The following is a 24,122-nucleotide window of genomic DNA, read 5'->3' as shown; positions in this document are numbered from 1 at the left end:
AACAACTGTGGCGAAGACTAATACCAGGAAAGTGTTCATTTCAAGAGCTTAAGGCTGGAACCATCATACCCCGTGTCTAGAACCCGAGGGGAAAGCACAGCCGGCCGGAAACGCTCCATCCCCAGGGGCCGGCAATGACCTGCGTCGTTCAGGATGGAGCAGGCGCCGACGCGTTAACCCCCTCAGGGGTCTGGCAGCAGGCGGTGAGGCTGGAGAAGCCAGAGCAGCCGAGCCAGCATCTTCCAGACTGAGGCGACCCGAGCGCAAAGCTGAGACCCTCTCCCCCGGGCGCTTTACTTACCTGGAGCGGGAGAAGCACAGGAGTGGCAGGTGTGTCAGCGCCTCACAGTACTTGTCGTCCTCCGTCCTCCGCTGCGGGAGCGCCTTCTCCTCCTGAGTGTCTGCTCCGGTGTCTTCCCCGCTCGGCAGCGGTGGACCCAGGGCACGACTCCCGCTCGTTACGGAGATGGTGTGGCTCATCGTACGAGGTGGGCTCCTGTCTATACTGGCTGTAACTGGTCCTGCGGCGACCCAGCTTGCCCAGATTTGAGGTACACCCCACCCCCGGTTCGTATGGGTGAAGGCTGATTTCCGTAGGGAGGGGAGGCCAGCGCGTGCATACTTGTGGGGCGCCCCACCGCCTGTTGAGGGTTCCTTGTTTGCTTCTTGGCCAGAGAAACCTCTGCGTCTGGCGGAGGGGAGGAGAGCCTGGAGGAAAGGGCCTCCCATAGTTCATCTTGAAGGAGCTAAGTTCTAGTTTAACCCCTGGAGGCAGCTCGTATCCTCGTGAGAGCTGCTGGTAAGAGTCTGTGGTTCTTGGGCCTTTTTCACGGTTCTGTGAGCCCGTCCTGTCTTTCAGGGGAGCTGCTCGAAGCACGCAGTGGGTCCCACTCTTGGCAACACCCGACTGACCCTCAGCCCCGTTCAAAGTCCCCTCCACCTCTCAGCTGCCTGCTGTAGGGTCTGCAATGAGCTCTAGGACCGAGCGCCCCCAGCTTCTCCCTCTGAGCTCTCCGCCTGTCCCTGCCCTCGGCTAGGTAATTCTTCGCTCTATGTGGGCTCTAGAATGCTTTTAAGACGTTGCTTTCCATGTTCCGTCCAATCTTTTAAACTGTTTTCACCAAATCTTACCAGTTCTACCTTAAAAATACATCCAGAATTCTACGTCTTCTCACCACGCTCACCGCCGCTACCCTGCCCGGGGCCACGGCCGCACCACCTCTTAGCCGGCTGATTGCAAGGACCTCTCACCTGCTTCCCCTGCTCCCGCCCCTCCGCGGTCCCGCCCCTCCGCGGTCCCGCCCCTCCGCGGTCCCGCCCCTCCGCGGTCCCGCCCCTCCGCGGTCCCGCCCCTCCGCGGTCCCGCCCCTCCGCGGTCCCGCCCCTCCGCGGTCCCGCCCCTCCGCGGTCCCGCCCCTCCGCGGTCCCGCCCCTCCGCGGTCCCGCCCCTCCGCGGTCCCGCCCCTCCGCGGTCCCGCCCCTCCGCGGTCCCGCCCCTCCGCGGTCCCGCCCCTCCGCGGTCCCGCCCCTCCGCGGTCCCGCCCCTCCGCGGTCCCGCCCCTCCCGGTCCGCGCCTGAGCACAGCAGCCCGAGAGCCCGTAAAACTCAAGTCAGGTCATGTCACCCCTTCGTTCATGTCTCCAATGACTTCCCATCGGACATGAACCTCATAATTTGGGCCCTCACTACTTCTCTGAATTTACCCCCTGCTACATCGGGCACACTCACTCCCTTACTATTTCTGCCTCTTTAATGTTTCCTAAGGCGTTAGTACTCCAGTGCCACATCACTAAGCATCCCCAAATCCGGAGGCTCCAAACAACAAAAGCCATGCTTTCCGTTGGTCAAGACTTCGGAAAGGGATCAAGATGCACTTCTCACTCAGGGTTTTTCAAGAGGCCTGCAGTCAAGATACCATCTGGAGCTGCAGGCGTCTCTGAAGGCTACCCTGGACCTGGGGGACCCACGTTCAAGATGGTCTACTTACAGGCCGGCAAGTCAGCCGTGGCTACGGCCTGGGACCTTCGTTCCAGCTGCCTGCGGTTCCTGACCAGCACAGCGGCTGGTTTCCCTCAGGGTGAGCCCTCCAAGCAGCAAGGTGAAGACACAATGCCTTTGATGCCTTAGCCTCAGATGTCGCACATGGTCACTTTTTTTTTTTTAAGATTTTATTTACTTATTTGAGAGAGAGAGAAAGAGAGAGAGCACAATATAGGGAGAGAGGCAGAGGGAGAAGCAGGCTCTCTGCTGAGTGGGAACCCCAAGAACCCCCGCCCCCAAGCAGGGCTCTATCCCAGGACCCTGGGATCATCACCTGAGCCGAAGACAGACACTTAACCACCAAGCCACCCAGGTGCCCCGCACATGGTCGATTTTGTTGTGTTCCTTCATCACACCGGGCCGGCACTAACTCAGTGTGAGGGTGCATGATACACAGGTGTGACAACCAGGGGTGAGAACCCTTGTGGGCTATCTGAGAGGCAGTCCATCACACACTAACAGGCCAGGCACAGCCCACCTCATGGTTTTCACATTTACCACTTCCTTCGGCTTAAAATGTTCTTCCCCCAAATGTCCATATGGCCAGGTCCCGCACTTCCTTACAACTTTTACTCAAGTACTATCTTTTTAGCGAGGCCCGCCTGCCCCCCCCATCTAAAATGGAAACCTATTTATCCATACTGCTTCTGCATCGAACAGGGGTTCACTTGCGAGATCTTCGTGACTACAGTAAACTGGGTCACATGCTTTAATCCCAAACGGGTCTGTCTCAGGTCCTTTAAGCTTACTGTAAAGGGGTTTTGCAATTGGCAAAGTTAGGAATCCAGATGTGAAAAAAAAAAACGGCCATTCCCAAAAACCCACACAACTTTTTGTGGGTCCTTGGTGGGGTGAGCTGACATACTGCTATTTTCCTTTTTTGAGGAAGACCTCATTACCCCTCAGACATAAGAAACTCCAAGTATTTTACAGCTTCCTTAGATATTGGGGCCTTTTCTTTTGATACCTTATATATCCCTTGCTGGCTATAGTATTTTTGTGACATATAACACCTCAAAATCAGAATTACAAGTGATGACATTATACTAGGACATACTAGAACTTTAGGTATTTTATATAATTTCTAGAACAGTCAGAACATTTACTCACACAATATAACCTAAGACAATTTATCATCGCTTAGTTGATAATGCTTCCCATACCAAATAAACAAGTCTAATTAGTCAAAAAGTCTTCATTTTGGAGGGGAAGTTTGTCAAAAATATCAGAAGGTTTTAAAGTACACATCTAAGTGGGATCACAGATCATTACAAAACTTTTAACCAAGTTGGCAGTAAGAGATTCTACAGGGAGTTATAGTTGTTAACCAAACTTAACTCTTTTTTTTTTTTTTTTAAAGATTTTATTTATTTATGTGACAGAGAGACAGCCAGCGAGAGAGGGAACACAGCAGGGGGAGTAGGAGAGGAAGAAGCAGGCTCACAGCAGAGGAGCCCGATGTGGGACTCGATCCCGGTACGCCGGGATCACGCCCTGAGCCGAAGGCAGACGCCTTTAACGACTGCGCCACCCAGGTGCCCCCCAAACTTAACTCTTTTAATATTAAGAAGATTGGACTTTCTTAAGTAATCAAAGACCCAATAAAGACAAAGCATAGAAATTATTTTTCCTGGGTAGATAAAGAAAAAACTTTGTTTACAATTTCTTATCAAGAGTAAACCAAATTCCAACCTATACCAGTGTACTTTTTTTTTTAAGTTTATTTTTAGTAATCTTCACACCCAAGGTGGGGCTCGAACTCATGATCCCAAGTCGAGTCACATGTCCTCTGACTGAGACAGCCAGGCACCCTTATACCAGTGCACTCTTTTTTTTTTTTTTTCCTCTTTAGAGAGAAAGAGAGAGAGCATAAGCAGGGGGAGCAGCAGACAGAGGGAGAAGCAGGCTCCCTATCGAGCAAGGAGCCGGTTGAGGGACTCAATCCTAGGACCCTGGGATCATGACCTGAGCTGAAGGCAGATGCTTAACCAACTGAGCCAGCCAGGCGCCTATACCAGTGTACTCTTAAAACTCATTTATTCCCATCTCAGTCTCCATCATGGATAAGGCTCCTTTCCAGAGATTCCTTTTTCACAGACTTTTTACAACTCTCTTTTTACATTCAGATTTTGTCCTAAGTTTTCTATCTCCTCCTATACAACCAGTCTCATTTTAGGACAAAGTTACTTTCTTTTCCCTCAACAAAAATATATTTCTATTCCCCATACCTCTCTTACCAAAAACACTTATCTCACTTTCCTTGCATACAGAGTTTCCCATATTATTCCCAGTAGTCCTAATTACATTTATTATAATTCTTAATGCTTAGAGACCTTAATTTTTTTTCTTTTTTTAAAAAAGATTTTGATTTATTTGAGAGAGAGACAGAATGGGGGGGGGCAGAGGGAGAAACAGACTTCCTGCTGAGCAGAGAGCCCAAAGCCGGGCTGATCCCAGGACCCTGAGATAACAACCTAAGGGGAAGGCAATAATTAACTGACTGAGCCACGTGGGAGCCCCTACAGACCTTAATTTCTAGAAAAACTAAGTAGTAAAGCAATTTTGAACTGTTACACCAGAATTCTTAGATCAGCAAATTTCTGAATACATTTCATTATTCCTAGAAACGAGTACTTTTCGTAGTACTATTTTTGATAAAGCATAAAATATGTTTACTAACAGACCCAATTTATTATTAGTTTCTCTGTAACAGGACCAAAGTGAATAAGTCTGTGTTTAGTAATCAATGTTTCCATATTTTATCCTACTTAGATATCCAATGAATTCAACCCAGTTTATCATCTAATCCAGCAAAGCCTTGAACTTTTGGGTTACCATAGATTTTGGAAGCTATTATTTATAAATTTACCTACAGGACTTTTTATCTATTCAACCAACTTGTTCTTAACAATTTCCCAGATAAAATCAACCATCATTTAAAGTCATTTTTATTGACAAATTGCAACAGATGCACCGTGAATTCAGGTAAAATAAAAGTTGATTATCTGTATTATATTTCACGTTGATAATTCCAAAAGACATGCAGATAGTCAACAAATTCGGACTTTAACTTGCAAGAGATTATTGCAGATCACGTGAACTTGAAAAGCATTTGGGTTAGTTTCTACCTTTGAGTTTCAGAATGCCCAATTTTTACAAGCACTTGCCTTTAAACCAAATAAAGTTTTTTCATAAATTACTTTTAACGATACCATCCAGAGGTAAATACCACCTAGTCAGACACAAACAAAAACCTTATGGTTATGATTTGTACCTATCCTGGACAAGTAACCTGATGGAAGCTGAAGGCCAGGTTTTGAATAGGGGTGCTTTAGTAATCATGGCCCATTTCACAGGTCAAAGTCTCCAGAAATCTTTTGGTCTCTTCTTTTCCTGAAACTCCCTTATGTTACATTTTTATTGGAAAGGTTACCGTTCTGGGTGTTCCATAGAAAAAAGGTGGCTCCAGTCTCAAGGAAAGATTCAACTGGATCTTCTGCTAAGACCACAGGGGCTCCTCATGGGAGGTGAGGATCTGGTTTTCTATGAGGGGCAATTGGAATGACTTGGTTTTGCCCATCCCTCTTCCCTTTCCGGGGCAGTTTGGGCAAAGTGATTTCCAATTTCCCTCTTGCTTACAATATGCACACTGCTCGTAACCCAATTTTGTCTCTGGTCTCTTGGTCCCAGGTTTGGAGCTGGGAGCACTTACCCATGGGGACTTCCTTTCTTCCCCTGGGTTACCTCCTGCGGACTGGACCTACTGTCAGAAGAGCAGCTTGTCTTTTCATTTTCTTGTCTTCTTTTTTCATCCTCTGTCACATCTGTGATTGAATACCCTAAAAGATGTCTCTGTCAGCTGAGCAGAGTTAATGTTGGGACCTACTGCCCATTTTTGAAGTTTTCTATAGATATCTGGAGCACTCTGAGATATGAAATAGGTATTAAGGACCACTTGACTACCATGGGCCTCGGGATCCCAATTTGTATGCCTTTTCAGACAATCCCACAGCCTTTCTGAGAAGGCTGATGGGTTGTTGTTGTTTTTTTTAAAGATTTATTTGACAGAGAGAGACGGCCGGCGAGAGAGGGAACACAAGCAGGGGGAGTGGGAGAGGAAGAAGCAGGCTCTCAGCGGAGGAGCCTGATGTGGGGTTCCATCCCAGAGCACCGGGATCACGCCCTGAGGCGAAGGCAGATGCTTAACGACTGTGCCACCCAGGCGCCCTGGCTGATGGGTTTTTAAACAACACAACACTGTCATGTCTCCCTGACAAATAGACCAAACAACCAGGTACCCAGGCTCCACTCAATTAAGCCCTCAATAGATTGTTCCTGCTTTGCTAGGCTGCAGCTTCTGAGTCCCTAAATGGCCCGGTGCTGTAATCCTGCACCTTGGGATGTTTAGGCTGGGTTTGAACCATTCAATCCTCCAGCTTGACTTGAAAGAGTTAGGCTTTACTAAGCGAGCTTCTGCTCCCCCCGCACCCGGCCAAATTGCCCAGATTTTGTGAGACAACTCAAAGAGTAACTCTTATGGTCACGCTGTGGGCTCAGCACCACTCACATCCATGAATGGATCCTCTAAACAAAAGGCTCAGTGCAGCTGCTGGGTGTCCCAAAGGGGCAGCGATGCCAATCCAGCAACACAGGTAAGACAGTCAGGGACTAAGGGAACGGGCCCCAACTGAAAAACATGCGCCTGAAGCTGTTACTGTTAAACTGCGTCTCCCCCCGAGGAATCCTCACCTCACCCCAACATCCAGGACTAGGTGCTGTTGCCCACTGCTCTACCCATTGGAAAGGAGGGAACTAGAGGATGGAACCTCCGAAGAATACGAGTCCCCTCTGGGTCGCCAAATTTGTTACTGGACCAAAGTCGGATGGCTCCTTGGTGAGCTATAGACAGAGAATGCACCAGATGGAGTTGCCTCATAAGGTCACCCTATTTGTACAAAGGAGATCCCAGGAAGTAATTTCCAAAGCAGTGACTCCCTGAACACAAGAAGGCAGGCTCCTTTGAGAAGGGCTTGGAATGAATATTCAGAGGAAATATATTAACATTACGATGAGGCTGAGGCACTTTTTGATTCAACTGCTCAGGTGTCTTCCTCAAATGTTCCTTTTTGTGTTCCAGCAGTTAAGTTAGTTTTTAAAAGGTAAAACTTGAGGCAGAAGCTTCTAATAGTTTCTTGAGTTCAGGAGGTCAGTCCTGGAGTTCAGGGGATCAGGCCAGTGACAAAATGGGAAATAGGAAATGTCTAAAATTAATATATCAAGATATGGCTGTATAGTATATTATTTTAAAAATAGGAGGGAAAAAGCAATCATCACAAGACAATTTAAAATGGTTGCCCCTAGGGATGAAGAGGGAACTGCTTTTCAGTAACTTTTGATAAGATTTTTTAAGTGACATGCATATGGTATGTTTGTAAGTCAGAACATTTCAATTATTCACAAAGCGAAAATGACTGATGTAGGTAAAAATGTAAATACTTTCCTACAACTAACAATGCTAAAGTCCATCTGATAGAAGTCACTCTACCTTTAGGCAAATCATAGTTTTAAACATCAAGTTTAAAAGTTTAAAAAGTACGTATGGAAATGACAGACACTACTGCAGTATCACTAGTTTTAAGTCAAATGCTAATTACTATGAGAGGGGAACAAGGCAAAGGGTGGCAAAATACGCCACCCCAGAATATGCCACTTTGGCATTAACTGTTCTTTTTTTTCTTTTTTAAGATTTTATTTATTTGACAGAGACAGCCAGCGAAAGAGGGAACACAAGCAGGGGGAGTGGGAGAGGAAGAAGCAGGCTCCTAGCGGAGGAGCCTGATGCGGGGCTCGATCCCAGAACCCGGGGATCACGCCCTGAGCCAAAGGCAGACGCTTAACGACTGTGCCACCCAGGCGCCCCTGGCGTTGACTGTTCTTGAGCTAAAAACACTTAAAAGAACAGGTGCAAGAAGGGCACTCTGACTCTCCCCCTTTTCTTCCTGAAAACAAACTAATACCTGTCATCCCCATATGGAGATGTCCTCCCTAAACCAGAAGGAAAGTACCATTCTCATCACCAAGGACGGGATGTCAAGACTGAGAGAATCGTACACAAACCTTACTTTTTTTTTTTTAAGATTTTATTTATTTATTCAACAGAGATAGAGACAGCCAGCAAGAAAGGGAACACAAGCAGGGGGAGTGGGAGAGGAAGAAGCAGGCTCATAGCAGAGGAGCCTGATGTGGGGCTCGATCCCATAACACCAGGATCACGCCCTGAGCCGAAGGCAGACGCTTATCCGCTGTGCCACCCAGGCGCCCCTAACCTTACTTATTTCTTACCTTCGTTTTGGCTTCCTCACATAGTTTACTTACTTTTCCACAATTGCCTCTCTTTGTTCAACCTGGTATAAAAAGTCTTTAGGTTTTGCCATTTCTTTGGGCCAGCTCCTTATGAGGGCTTCCATATCACCTAAAACTTCTATTAAATAAACTTGTATGGTTTTTTCCTGTTTACCCATCTTATGTCAACTTAATTCTCAGGCCTAGACAAAAACCCAAAGAGGGTAGAAGTAAAATTTTGCCTCCCGTGCAGAGGCAAACCCTAGATACGTTTTATTCTATTAGTGCACAGCAAACAACTGCAATTGTTCACACCCCTATTTTCTGTTGTAGGAAAAACAGAAGCTTGGTGTTAGAACACAGAATGATACACTTGGATGTAATATGTTGCTCACAGATGAAATTCATTCTCTAGCTTATTTTTCAGATTAAGCTGCCATTTCCCATTGCAGCCTATAGAAGATGCTAAGAGGAACTGTGAGGAAAAAGATGTTTCGTGGTCAATCATGTTTTAGAAATGCTGGATTTCCTTATTGTAGGTCTTCGTAGAACCATCATTACGTTAGTGTATATGGTGATTCTCCAGGAAAAGGATATTCCTCTACGACTCAAACAGTGAAACACTTTAATGTTTGTTAAATTTTAAAAGGAAGAAAAAAATAAAAAAAGAAACCCCAACTGGTTTTTTGATGATAAAAATCCATGATGGAAGGAATTAGGAGGCAGCTATTAGTAGGTTCAGGGTTGTGAGGTACACTGAAGTTTGTGGGGTTTAACTTTTTTTTTGTAATCTCTATACCCGACGTGGGGCTCAAACTCATGACCTTAAGATCAAGAATCACATGCTCTATCAACTGAGTCAGCCAGGTGCCCCAGTACACTGAAGGTTTTCTGTGACTTATCTAAAAGAGAAATTCATTCTGTTAAAAATCACATTTGACATAGCTTTTTGAAAAAGAAGCATAGGGTGCTAAAAGGGATTTCTGAATGTCAATTTATTTTTGTGTTTTTCAAGTCAAGACTGTCCAAACTATGCATGAACTACCTACCCAGTTTTTAGATATCCGAATAAAAAGAACAAGCAAAGGTTGTACAGGATATCTGATTCTCTTTAATCTGAACAGAAAATAAGTAAGTAGACAAGTTTGCCAAAGAGAGTGGTAAAAACTGAATGTTATGTATTATGGAATCAGTACATCAAGTTTTACTTTGGTAGCCGGTGATTCTTATAGTTAATTCTGCAAAAAAACCCAAAATCAGTTATACAGCAACAAGATTATAAAATGCCCATTTCTGAACCCTAGTCTGATAAAACTGATTTCATATCTAGCTTATTGATAAAATTCAGTTTCAGTTTTCCCTGTGTAAATAATACATGTAAGTCATTAATGGTGGTTTGGTGAGGTGAAATCAATTTCTCTTCGGATAGTTCAACATAATAACCCAAATATAAAAAAGTTATTCAAGATTCACAGAGATAAACCAGTACCTAGGAAACATAATTCACCCATGTGCGTAATTATAACATTTTTTAAACATAAAATCATGGTCAAAGACAGTGATAACATTGCATACTCAGTGCATTACTTCATGTAGTGCATTCCTATGGCTCATTTGGATTTAACACCATGTAACCACCATACTTCTAATGAATGGGCTTCTAACATACACAGATCCATCCAATTCTTTTAAAAAGTCTGAAACTCTTATGAAAATCCTTGAGCTTGACAAATAAGGACTTTATGTTTTAATATCCCAAACACTGGGAAGATTAGGTATGAAACATAGTAACCACCCCTTGTAAGCAAGACTGCACATAAACTTCTGTTTTATCCCCACAAAGAACCCTCAAAACAACTCAATACTGCAGACTGAGAGGGGCACATTTATTATTTAGCCAAAGAAAATTGAAATGGCTTTCCTGGAGTCAAATGTACCCCAAGATCTATATAAGGAATGAGTATAACGGTGACAGCTAATGAAATCAGCCACTGTGTGATAAATGCTATTATGCATTGGTGTTGTACATTTTGAAAATATACTATGATTTGTTTCCTACTATCATGGAGCACAAGAAAATGAAACTCAAGACTATCTTGTTAGAACAGGATAAATGATGACCCCCAGTTTTAAACAGGGTTCTTCACTGAAGGAAAAGATAGAGCCATAAAAGTCAAATTAGCTGACTTCAAATGGTTTACATCCCAGGATGAATCAGGTTACACTGATTTAAGCCCAATTTAATTTAGGCAGGTTTTTAACCACAAGAATAAGGACATTCTTAGTACATATTAATAATTAAACCAACATATACACAATTAGCAAGATCCTATATAATATTAAATGGTTTAACAATTTGTTCTCAATTATTTCATATCTAATTAATTTGTTTAAAAAAAAAAAAACCTAAGCTCAACTTTATTTTACAATGTACTGTGTATTTCTACGTGTGTTCTGTAATGATTTCATTGAAGCGGTACAGCTCTCCGGATTCTAAGAGCCAAACTCAACCGTATCTTCTGTTATCTGTTTGAATTCGTAATTGCCTCTGCCATCCATATGCAGGTAGTACTACGGGAAAGAAGTGGGGGGGAAAAATCAATGACTAAGAGAATTTCCTTTTTGTCAGGAATTTATGTAGAGGTTATTATATAAGAAAATGACTGGAATTTATTCTAAGCCACTAATACCTCCAAAAGTTTTATACCGGAAAGGTAAGACTAAATGAAGAAGTCTGCTCTTTTTAAAATAGCAACAATACAATTCTGCTTCGAGTGGACAGAGTACTTTCCTTTATGAGAACTAAAATACCAAAATGCCTCATTATTTTGAAGGAATCAAATGTATAAGCATCCTACAAATCAGAATGCTTCCGTAACCCCACAACCAAGGATCTCACGTACCACAGGCTGAACTGCACTAAGGGTAAGTCTATCCAATAGGGCAGTCTTGAATACTTCCTTTATCCGGTCTCCTGGATCAGTTCGGAACCTCGAACTTAAGGCTTTTTATTTGTTCGTGGTCTTAGTAGAGGAGGCAAAGAGCTATACAGTGGGACTGTATATCCCATCCTAAGAAGAACTTAGAAGAGCAGTTACAAAGGCTTCTGTTTTATTTAGCAGCTTTTTATTTACAGAAAAGCCATGTTTTTCCATCTTCTATCTTATTACTTCTTAGCTATTCTGGCCTCTGACACTGTAGTCTGTGTCAACCCTCCTTCACATAATCACTGCTTGATATTCTGTGCTTGTCTCCCCCACCAGAAGAAGAGGGGAAGTCAAATCCAAGCACTCTCACAGCCCTGTGGCTGTGATGTTTATGAGCTCCTGAGAAAACACAAAGGCTTGGGTACTTTTTAAACTGCTTTATTAGTTATTTAATTTCTCATTTCATTCTGAAAAATGGACAAATTATAGTATGTCATACAATAATAAAAAGTATCTTTAAAAGTCACACAGCTATAGAGAATTCCATTATTTTTACTAAATACTTTCATACAGGCTACCTCTTCGATGCTCATGGTAATCTAGGAGACAGGAAAGCAAGGGTCACAATAACATTATTTTATGAAGGAAGCAACTGATGCCAGAAACAGTGGTGCTGGAACCCAGGTTTTCTGACTTCAAATCCTACACTCTTCATTTTATCATTTGTACACTACCATCTTAACCATAAGGTTCTTGAGGGTAAAGACAATACTCTGTCTCCCCAAGGACATCTAGCCCAGTACTTGGTGAAAAAGTTGCTCCATCAGTATGTGTTTTATGGCACAAGATATCCTGTACCATTGTTCTAATTTTTCTCAAACCCCCCCCCCTTTTTTTTTTTTTTACCTAAAATGTCTTTATCATTTAGGAAGGAAAAAAGGAAGGAAAGAGAGAGGGAAAGAGAAGGGGAGGGGAGGGAAGGGTTCAGTTAACAGGGTTTAGTTTGGGGGTTTAATCATTTTACACGAAGAGCCGAAAAGAACTGCTATACTGAGAATGGCACTGCTAGAACACCAGGATACATAAGGGATCTATACCAGTGCAAACCTCACTGTAATCTCTATGTAAATTATAGTGACTACTTAATGGTTCTATTTTATTACAGTGCAATGATAAACACAGCTGACATTACTCAGTTTCCCCTTACGGCCATGATCTCACTAAAAATGTCCTTAAACTTTCTGCCACCTAATCCTTCCTAAGACCCTTTCCCTTCTGTCAATAGTGGGTGATGAGAAAAACTTTAGCCATAGCTGTGATAAGGTTGTGAAAATTTTAATCAGTTATTACACAATAGTCATTTATAAAAACGAAGAACCACTAACTGGTTCTCTAGTATCTCTCAAATACAACTAGGGCCTGTTTAATATGTATTAGAGCTTTCAAAACTGACAAATACAATAATATTTAAGGAAAATCTAGAATCACCTTTTGTCCTTCAACGTATATGTTTTAAGAGAACATACACCAAGAAATCTAAAACCATAATCACCTGAATTCACAGATTTAAATAAGATAAAATTCCACTGAACCATTCAATATAAGAAATACAAACCTCATGGTGTTTCCAAAGAGACTTTCTATGTGACACAGTGAAGAGGGTGATGCCGACCTAATACAAAGAAAATGATTTAGGTTTATATTAATAACACAGAATCACAAATTAAACTCGTTTGTATATTTTAAGCTATTAAAATGACTGTCTTCAGAAGCTATAATTAAAAATCAATGTAAAAGAGAAAAAATTACAACTGATGCCAATGTTCAAGATAATGCAAAGTACAGACCAATGACCACATGATAAAAACACACAAGTACCAATAAATTCTTTAAGGAAAAAAAACTAACAGGTACTAGCATTAAATGTTCTACTTTGTGGGGCAGAAAATATATATCCTGACACAGTTTCTATTTTATTGTGAAAAATACATGAAAAGAGTATAAGAATAGTAAAAATAGCAAGAGGTCAAAATCAGGAAAATTAAATCAATATAGTACTGTCTACAGTCAATCTGTTTTTCAAATACAGGGTCATAATCCTTTATTGGAACCCCTGTTTTGGAATGTGTCTGGGAATTCAGATTTTGGAAAAGCAGTATTATCATCAGAAAATATATGAATGTTTCTGTGGCATATAAGAATGTTTCTGTGGCATATAAGAATGTTTCTGTGGCAACATATAAGAACACCAACATTGAGAACAACTTAAGAGTTTAAATATCTTTTGTTAGTTTAGGCAAGGTTTGGCTACCCCTTTAGCATGCTACAAAATAATGAAAAATCTTCTGGTTTTGAAACCTTATTGGTTTTTTTTTAGATTTTATTTATTTGAGAGAGAGCATGAGAAGGAGGAGGGACAGAGAGAGAAGCAGACTCCCCACTGAGCGAGGAGCCCGACGTGGGGTTCAATCCTGGGACTCCAGGATCATGACCTGAGCTGAAGGCAGACGCCTAACCAACTGAGCCACCCAGGTGTCCCAAAATTTTACTGGTTCTTAAACTGTAAATAAAGATTTAGAGATTTCTAATAAAGATTTTTTAAAACCCTCTTCGTTCATAATTGGAGTTTGCGAGACAGAATATATCAATATAACTGCAGATGCTCTGGATCAGTGGTTCTCAGCTGGGGGGAGGAGAGGAGTTTTATCCCTTAGGGGACACTTGGCAATGTCTGGAGACAGTTTTGATTGTCACAACTGAGAGTGCTACTAGCATCTAATGAATAGAGGTCAGAGACGCTGTCAAATATCTATAAAGCAAAGGACAGCTCCTCACATCTAAGGATTCTCCAACCCAAAATGTCAACAGAGCTGAGACTGAGAAACCCTGCTCTAGATCGTGTTTCTTAAAATGGATCTCTCAAGGCTGACAGAGATAAACGCTAGAGTATCCAGATAATTCCACCATGAGTTCTAATTTTATTTTCATTTTGATAATTTTTTTAAAAAATCAGCCTAAGCATATTCTGGATCAGTTCTACCATGCGATTTAAGTGCCCAAGTCTGTGTTTGTACTTCTGCTGGTACCAAGTGATTACTTAAAGTGATAGCACTTGGGGCGCCTGGGTGGCTCAGTCGGTAAAGTGTCTGACTCTTGATTTCAGCTCAGGTCATGACCTCAGCATTATGAGATGGAGCCCCATGTCAGGCTCAGTGCTGGGTGTGGAGCCTGCTTAAGATTCTCTCCCTCCCTCTCCCCCTCCATCCCCCTTTCTCTCTAAAAAAAATAAAATAAAAATAAAGTGATAGTACTTAAAACTTTCAATGTACCATAACTTTGGATGCCATGTGGAAAGGTTCTCAAATTGGTTACAAACTGCTTGACAAAATAAGTTATTAGTAAAACATTTCAATGATACAACACTTATTTGACTTTTGAAAGCTCATTTCAAATTTTTTTTTTTATGATTCTACAATAATTGAATCAGATCTCAACTTAATGAAAGCATTCTTTCTGACAGAAGTAAGTAAGGTATATAAGCAAAATTCAAATATTAAGATCTGGACCCCAGACTATACCTTTCCATAATTAAATCCCAAACTGGTGGTTTAGTTTCAGAAAAACAGTATCAGAGTTTCCTTTAATGTAACCAACTTGAAACTGTGTTTTGTCTGTACTTAATTTGTGAATTTATATTTGTTTTGTGGCTACAGATGAGCTCTAAGTTCAAGGACTCCGTATCTCATTTCATGCTTATACATATTCAACTGCTATTATAGTAATATACTTTAAACTATCAACTGGGGGCCCCATAAAAATTTTTTTCTTTTAAATGAATCTACACTTTATAGGAAAATTGTACCTTATGTGGGGATATATAGCCTGTAACTAAATATAAGGGGACATCACATGGTCAAAACTATCAGCAAAGAGCCTCTAAATCACTGATCAAATAGAGACCACACCTCCAATACCTATAAATCTGAAAGTTTATATGAACAGATACATAAAAAGATTATAAATGACCAAAACTGATTCAAGAACAGAAAAGAAACCATTAAAGAAATAAAATCAGTACAGAAAAATCTTCCTACAAAGATTAATGTAGCAAATTTATTCTTTTTGTCATTATATCAATGCTTCTCAAACTTTAATGTACATTTGAATCCTTTGGGAATTTGGTTAAAATATGGACTCTAATTTGGTAGGACCAGAGAGTCTACATTCTAACAAGCTCCCAGGAAATGCTGATCAATGACCACTCTTTGAATAGTACGAATTCATACTGTAAATATGTAACATGACCTTTTATATTTACTGTAAACCCCCACATAACACTTACAAAAGACTCCTTGTTAAAAGACTCCTGTACTTCCTTTACTGACATAACACTGTAAAACAGTTAGGATATACTGCTCTTATTCTCAAAATCCAACCAGAGCATAGATGGTGTGACAATCACCACAGAACTACCGAATAGTAAAAGAACGCTATCAATATGCACAGCCTCAGAAAAGGCTACCAAATGAAACTGGTAAAATGTTGCCCAGGCCAGAGAAAAAGAAATGGACAAAATGATAATTAGGTTTCGTTCTGAATGGAAGACATTAAGAAAATATCAGTTTATTAACACTGAGCACAGGGAATGAAGTAAAAGGGAAGTAAATTTAAATATAGTATTTGTTCCAAATCTAAGATACAGCTAAAGAGAATTATACACAGAATTCATTTACAATTCTTTTTTTTTACTCCTATCTATTAATTATCATTTGGAATCTTTATTAAAGCAGATAGAACATCCTCTGATAGTAATTTTGTTACTTAATAACTTGAAATCTTCTCTTTGGATAGATACTTGGTTGGACACAGAGTAAACCAAAAAGAATGACAGGGATCCTCAAACAGAGAATCTGAAATGCTTACCTTCCGACAGTGACTGTAAATGTAGCCTTCCACATCCACACTAACTGCGCTTGTGCATTCATCCAGAATGGCGAACTGGGGTTTATGATAAAATAATCTTGCCATCTGAAGCATAAAAAGAAATATTTTGCATAATCACATGCAGAAATTAATAAGCTAAAATAGATTTGCTTTAAATTAAATATGCATTGAGTCTCGTAAAGCAAGTATGAAAATTATTTTAACTCAAAAAAACCTACTTCCCCAAAACAGAAACAATAAAAAAAAAAAAAAAACTGTTTTTACTATCTTCCCGAACAAGGGGAAAATGTAACACATAGGAAATTTACTGTTAAGAGTTAATCCAAAACATTTAAGATTGATGTGAAATGAAGTTGAGTTTTAAACTATTAGAGAAACTTCTCTACACAAGATTAGAGGGTACATATTTTAACCAAATCTAAGAAATTTCAGACTCCAGATGGCTCAAGTACAAAAATGTGTTTATTTCTAAATATTCTGTTGCTTAAGTAATATCAATTGATATTAAGCTGCCAATTAATATTTCCACCAGTAATTTTTGAATGCACCTGTTTTATATCCCTGAGGTCAATATCGGATGTGCTCATTTTTTAAAGGCTCTGCTAATTTTATAAGTAAAAATTAACACCAAGATTGTTATAGCTTTTCATTCTTCATTTAGTAAGAATGCTGAACATTTTCTCATTTACTTTCCATATGTATTTTATTTTCTGGGAATTATTTACTCTGATCCTTTGTCTAATAGATATTCCAACTGGTCACTGCCTCTAGCAATGAGGGCCATGTTACAAGACCAATGGACACTTTTCTATCCTTAGCCAATTTATTTTTTCTGCTACATGCAATTCAGGTGACCACTTCCTCCTTCTTGAGAAAGTGACAGTGAAACCATAGTCTTAACGTTTCTTCTCACTTAGGCTGCTTCCTCAGTTTCTTTTCCAGAATTTTCTTCCTCACTTGACCACTAAATGTTGGGGTTCCTCAGGGCCAATTCCTAAGTCCACTTCTCTTTATCCTATATTGTTTCTCCCTGAGTGATCACATTAAATCTTATGATTCCAAATATTATTTACATTTGTGGACTCTCAATACATATCTCTTGCATAGCCTTCTCTTCAAATTTCAAGATTGCTAAATAAAAATTCCCATTTGAGAGTTCTATTCAGTTATCGAATTCTCCACTTAAAATCCATCCATCCACTCTACCGCACCTTAAACATTTCAGAAAATAACACTATCAAACAGGTGCTCAAGCTAGAAGGCCACGAGTCCTCCCGCTTCTCCTCTCTTTCACACTCCCACCCTCATAGTTTTTAGTCCATTCGAGTAAGTCCTTCAGAGTTTGTAGTCCACTCACTTTCCCCTGTCTCCACAATCATGCCCTCAGCCCAGAACACAATCATCTCCTGGCCTGGAGGGCCATTTCACTCCTCTCCCATCCATTCTCCCTGTAACAAGAAAGGATTTTCCAGAAATATAAATCAAAGAATGTCACGCTTCTATTCAACTTCCCACTTCACTTAGAACAAAACCCAAACTTCTTACCATGGCCCACAGGCCCTGCACAATCGGATTCTTACTTGCTTTCTGACCTCAACATTCTAGTCAAAATTGCCTCCTCTCAACTACCAGGACACAAGGGGTCTTAGGCCAGAGAGGCTTAGCACATGTCACTTTCCTTTTGTCTCAAACACCGCACTCTGGTTCTTGCATCTTCAAAATTTCTCCTCAAACCTACCCTTACCCCTTTCCCGCAATCCAAGTGGGTCCCTCCTGTAATTTCTCTGCAGCCCTTCATATGTTGTGAACTGTATGTTGTCGCTTTGTCCCCTCCTCCAGACTATTACATTCACATAAGCAGAGACTGTATTTTAACCACTACTGTACATCCAACACTTGCATGAAGGAAACATTTAGGTATTTGATAAATTAATGACTAAAACATAAGCAACTCTATTTGATGAGGTGAGGAGAAGGGGAAGCAGCAAGTATAGACTATTTAGAAGTTCGGCTGTGCAGAGAACAAAAGGTACAGACTACAGAGGACCTTTGGTTAAGGCAGAGCTTGCTTTTTACATCAGGAAGACCTGAAAATGTCTTTCTGAAAGAGAAGGACCAAAAGAGATTAAATATAACTGAAGGAAAGAATATGATAAAGTCAGAGGAGAGGGGGTCCAAAAACATGGGAGACATTCAGCCTTTCTCAAGAGGATGGATGACATATCCTGCACAGACATAAGTAAGGAGATCAGGACAGTCCAGCGTGAACTTAATTAAGAGGACTGATTATCTGAAGGCATTCCACAAATGCCCCCCCGTCCCTCGTGTTCCCATGGAACTCTTCGCATACCTTCACCCCACACTTGGCATATTACATGGCAATTTCCTCATGTGTCTCTCTTCCACTATGCTATCAGTACTTGATACCACAATATGAGAAGACTGTAAAGTGAATAAGTACATGAACACCGCGGTGGTACTGCCACCCGAGCCTGACAAGCCCCGCCCACAGCTGTAAGCTTCACGAGCTATCTTTGCTTGGCAGCCTACTTCGCTGTGCTACGGCTCAATTCCCTCTGTACAAGGGGGCACTCAACAGTTCCTGCCTCAAAGGACTTGAAAGAATTCAATGTACAGGGCTAAGCCTACCGCCTATCGATGAAGCCCTCAATAAAAATGAGTGGTCAGTGACTGACATAAGAACAGCTTCTCTTTTTTAAGAAGGTGAGTTGTTCTACTGGGAGTTGTGGAGTAGGAAATAGGGCAGAAAGCCTGAGATTGATAGTTTTTAAATGATTATCATGAAAAATGAGAGAGGGGGCAAAAGTAAGTAAAATGATCACCAAAGAACACTGTGAGCCCCTGTACGACTGGAAACCAGGAAAGTGTAGTAGCACCAAACCACATCATTCTGATCTTTCAGCTGCGCTCAGAAGCCTATGTACAGAAACACTAAGGCAAGAATGCTCTTGGGCTGAAGCTGAGGTAATAGGAGGAAACAAAGAGTGGGAAAGGAAGTTAAGGGGAAAAATCATTTGTTCATTCCTTTAAGAAATACCTCCTGACTACCTCCTATGTGCCAGGCCCCGGATTATTAAGTCTGTACTAGACAGGAAAGGAGGCAGAGTCAGAAGGGGGCTGATCAATCATAAGAAAAGGGAGGGGTCAATATTCAAGATTATCAGTGAGTCTGAAGAAGGGAGACAGCTGCCAATTAGGTAGAAGAAAAAGAATTAATTATAAAATTGGTTTTAAAAAACACTAACAATTTTGACAGTGGTTTCTCTAGTTAAGGGGGTTTTGGCCCTTTATACTTTTATATCCAACTTTTCTATCATACATACTTTTTCGTAATTCATGATTTAAAAAAAAAAAACACTGCTAAATAGGAAGAACAAGCATATAATGGAGTGGGAAAGAGAACTATCAGTCAGAGAAATAAGATATCACAACTATGATATTGGGAAGAGCAACCCTGGCTGGTAATGGCTGGGCCCAAAGGGGTGCAATGAAGGTAAGGCAAACGTTACTTGAGACTCTGAGGGGCAGTGAGAGAAGAGAACTGGATAGACAGTCCACCTGCGCACCGGAGGCTGTATAATGTACTGGTCAAGAGCAGAAGTCTGATGTCAAACCCGCCTGCACTTGAATCTCCATTCTGCCACTCAGTAGCCACGTGGCATTAGGAAGCTGCTTAAGGCCTACAAGTCTTTCCCTTGTCTGTACCTTAATTCACAGGGCTGTTGGGAGAATTACATAGAGTCTGCCATTCAAAACCAATCCTTCATCATTATCCCAGTGTTCTTTCTTTATAGCTATAATGGAAGACTGCCTTATGTTACAGTTAGTTGAGAATATCTGGGTCTCCTAACTAGATTGATTAGTAAGGGCAGGCACTTATCTCAGTGCCTTGCAAAGAGCAGACTCCCAGCTAGTAATGAACTCTGTGGAAAGTATACCATGATGAAGTTTTTTCACTAAAATTATGGAATAATTATCTTATTTCCCTCTATTTACTGACTTTTCTCAATGAATTTTAGAAATGTGTTCACCAGACCTCCCTTCTATTCAGTAGTAGTATTCCATTCCCTCCAATTCAAATCAGACTTTCCTTATTCAAAAGTTCCCTTGGTTCATCTGTTTACACCAGCCAACTTCCACTCTTACATATTCACTGTTTTGGGTGGTTAGACCTTTCGAGTCTGTTCTTCCTTAAAAATTATTATTTTTATAGTTTATAAAAATTATGTCCTCACTTCCCTCAATTTTTTACTTTGCAAAAACTGTAAGAGCAGTAAAATGACTATACACAAACTTTGCCCAATTTCACTAACCTCGACATCTGTTGTATTAGCCTTCCCCGTCTCCCCACAAACTTTTTGAAGGTAGCAAAACAATATGCTCTCTTTTAAATTTCACAACCAGTTCTCCAAATATTGGTCTATACAGAACACACCACGGCTTGGTCGTACAGCAGCGCCATGGGTGAGTTTCTCCATTTCCCAACCAACTCTATCATGGTTCATCTGGCTTTGCAGGGTTCCTCCCTCCACTCCTTCCCTCTCCCCAAGATATCCCCTTCACTCCTCAAGGCCTTGAATTTCTTATCTTCAAATAAAGACTATCCCCTCTGTACCTTTATACCCCACACACAGGATTCCTTAATTAAGCACATTTGTTTTTCTTTCTCTGGATTTATACCGTGCACATTTGTGAATCTTGACCTACCCTTCCATTTTCTTTGAAGTCATAGTAACAGGAACTTAAATTTGTTCTCTTGACTTGCAGTTATTTCTATAGTCATCTTCTAATTGATTCCAGAAACCTCAATCACTTCAAATTCTTACTCCTACCACCCAATTTCCATTCTGAATATGGCTGACATCTCTTTTCTTTTGTTTATGATCCATTCTTCACTCTATAGATTAATCTCATGTTACAGCACTAGCCAGACAAATCACAATATCAGGTTGATATTAAGTTCATACATAATGGGTATGGTTTTTTTTGTTTTGTTTTGTTTTTTAAAGATTTTATTTATTTATTTGACAGAGAGAGAGACAGCCAGCGAGAGAGGGAACACAAGCAGGGGGAGTGGGAGAGAAAGAAGCAGGCTCCCAGCAGAGGAGCCTGATGCAGGGCTCGATCCCAGAACACTGGGATCATGCACTGAGCCGAAGGCAGATGCTTAACAACTGAGCCACCCAGGTGCCCCAGAATGGGTATGTTTTGGGAAAAATAACATGTACTATCAGGGAATAAGAGCAACAAAAAAGGGAGAATATAATTTAAAGATAATGAGTAAGCAATTCAGCAATAAGCCATTTCTTTTACTGTTTTCCTTTGGCTACAGTTTTCTCTAATGTCCAGAAGGTTAACACTCCGGGGGAAAAAAAAATTCCTCTGCAGCTGGTCAAACTATGGTATGCATAGTTAGAAAAGGACTCTTTAAAAAGAGTTAACCCTCTTAACAGAGTATTGAAGGTATCACTTTTAATATGCAGTGTTTTGTAGTCATGTTGGGTCAGGAATAAGTTTAGACAATTATAAAATAAAAACACCTCCTTTCAAATGCCTCTATTAGGAAAATGTAAAAATTCTAAATAACCCTGGGTAGTAGATACTGAGTCCTGAAACCAGAATAGATATAACAGGGGAGGGCAGGAGCAGATAAGGTAGGAACACAGTTAGAATGGATCATCTCTAACACCTTCAGATACTTCAGAGACAACAACTTCAGTGAGGGGTCAGTAGGGAAAAGATATTAAGACATCTTGGACTACCATATAACCCAGGATCAATATGCTAGAAAGTTTCCCCCACTTTAATTAATCCCCAATGGATAAATAGTATATCATTGGAAAACTTATGAATTTTTCAGAATTCTAAATGCACATGCAAGTTATACATTTTCAAGCACTTTTATTATCATTTAAACTAATCCGTACTATAACAATTGATAAATAAAAAGATTAAAATTGTGTACCTTGATTAATCAAAATACCGGACTCTTAAGAGTGACTTTATGCAACCAGTTACAGTGTCGTGCAATGTTTTCAGAGTATACTTACCGCCATTCTTTGTTTCTCTCCACCACTGAGGACATCCATCCAATCCTGAACACTGTCCCAGCCTCCTTCACGTTCAAGGATATGACCCAACTGGACATTATCTAAGTATTCCTTTAGTACCTTTCAGCACAATGATTAAAGATGAAATCAAACTTAATGTAAGCCAACATTATCTTGCTTTATTTTTTAAACTAGAATCACCATAACTGTATTGCCAATATCACTTCACAAAAGAATGTGACACAAAGATAGCCTTGAACCCTCACTTCCTATCTATACTAACTCTGACAAAACATATCTAGTAGCTTAAAGAGAATAACACTACTGTATATAATTAAAGAATGAGGGCAGTGAGAAAAAACAAAACAAAAAACAGTGTAAAGAGACAAGGTTAAATCCTCACTAAGCCATATTTAAGCAGAGTAGTTAACATCTTATCTCAACTTGGAAAGTTGTAATTAATGACAAGGTTTTAGAACAGGTGTTACAGGGTAAGATAAACTACCTGGCAGTTAAAATACTTAACTAATCTAAGATAAAGAATCTGAAATGGAGTATTTCCAGTAGGTCTAGGACATAAACATTTCCTTACTAGATCAGATATCCCCTTCCTTTTCTGATCGTCTCTTCCATCTGGATATATCACTTGGTCTCGAAGTGTTCCAAGGGTCATATAAGGTCTCTGATAGTGACAGAGTAAAAACCATTATAAGTGACTTTCTAAAAAGCAAATTAAAAGATCTTTATGTCAAAGATTACAAAATAACTCAAGCAAAGTCTTACCTGAGGAACATAAAATAACTTTCCTCTCTCAGGTTTAGTTAGACGTCCTCCAAAAAGAGGCCATAACTGTGAAAGGAAAAGGAGTGGGGAAAGGAGCAGTTGTAAATTTCACAATGCGGTAGGCTGTATGGCAAAACAAGACTGCAAAATATTGAGGCCAACTTGTACTTACTTCACCAAGAACACGGAAAAGTGAACTCTTCCCACAGCCATTTGGACCACAAATTAAAACGTTGGCCCCAGATCGAACCTGAAAGAAAATCAGTCTATGAATTAATAGTGAATATATACTCAGTGAACATTTCCTTAGAGTTAAATCATTCTTTGCTAATGATAAGCTTTCTATTTTGTCTATAAATGTGGTAACAGGTAGAAGCAGGGGAAGGTATGGTTGAAGAGACCTTTCACTTTTGTTTAGTTTCAAATTTTACTCACTTTTTTTCATTTAAAAATCACTGACTGAGGGGCGCCTGACTGACTCAGTTGGTTAAGCATCTGCCTTTGACTCAGGCCATGATCCCAGGGTCCAGGGATCAAGCCCCACATCGGGCCCCCTGCTCAGCGGGAAGTCTGCTTCTCCCTCTCCCTTTATCCCTGTCCCTGCTCATGCTCTGTCTCTCAAATAAATAAATAAAATCTTAAAAAAAAAATCACTGAGTAAGATCAACTTAATCAGAATACAGAACTACAGCTTATAAATTTTGAGAATTCTTGATAACAAGTATGTGTGTATATGATCGTTTTTTAAAAAAATGGAATCATATGATATATGTTCTACATGTTACTATTTAACAATATATCACAAATATTCTTCCAAGTCAGTATATTCAGATTCCTCCCATTCTATTTCTTCTAATGCCTACTGTGTATTTCATTCTAAAAACGCACCACAATTTATTTCAAAATTTCCTTTTTGTTAAATATTTAGGTCATTTGTATTTAGTTTTGCTCTTTTAGATAATACTGCAATGAACCAGAACCAGTGACCAACTTTATATACTAGTGAGAAATGTTT

At 40.5% G+C, this 24,122-nt stretch overlaps 2 protein-coding genes across 7 annotated transcripts in view; both read right to left on the bottom strand.

The window, feature by feature from the left end:
• Positions 1-1,265, bottom strand: part of LOC123795193 (uncharacterized) — a 222,184-nt gene extending 220,919 nt beyond the window's left edge. For 2 of the 3 annotated variants that reach the window (XM_087866110.1, XM_087866111.1), the window contains exon 1: positions 302-1,265. In XM_087866110.1, coding sequence (XP_087722236.1) covers positions 302-729 — 428 coding nt within the window. In that variant the 5' untranslated portion in view covers positions 730-1,265. The remainder of the gene's footprint in view (positions 1-301) is intronic. The other variant, XR_015726323.1, reaches the window with a different exon arrangement.
• An 8,093-nt stretch (positions 1,266-9,358) lies between these two features.
• Positions 9,359-24,122, bottom strand: part of ABCD3 (ATP binding cassette subfamily D member 3) — a 74,446-nt gene continuing 59,682 nt past the window's right edge. For all 4 annotated transcript variants that reach the window (XM_045801743.2, XM_045801744.2, XM_045801740.2 and 1 more), the window contains exons 17-23: positions 23,280-23,357; positions 23,108-23,173; positions 22,917-23,006; positions 22,325-22,444; positions 16,233-16,337; positions 12,925-12,981; positions 9,359-10,953 (exon numbers count right to left, since the gene is read on the bottom strand). In XM_045801743.2, coding sequence (XP_045657699.1) covers positions 10,876-10,953; positions 12,925-12,981; positions 16,233-16,337; positions 22,325-22,444; positions 22,917-23,006; positions 23,108-23,173; positions 23,280-23,357 — 594 coding nt within the window. In that variant the 3' untranslated portion in view covers positions 9,359-10,875. The remainder of the gene's footprint in view (positions 10,954-12,924; positions 12,982-16,232; positions 16,338-22,324; positions 22,445-22,916; positions 23,007-23,107; positions 23,174-23,279; positions 23,358-24,122) is intronic.

Source organism: Ursus americanus, chromosome 12, assembly GCF_024610735.1.
Source record: "Ursus americanus isolate L20-20 chromosome 12, mUrsAme1.1.p, whole genome shotgun sequence".
In the NCBI taxonomy this organism is placed as follows: Eukaryota; Metazoa; Chordata; class Mammalia; order Carnivora; family Ursidae; genus Ursus; species Ursus americanus.
The sequence above is the reverse complement of the archived record's forward strand: the minus strand, read 5'-3'. Positions and strand labels throughout refer to the sequence as shown.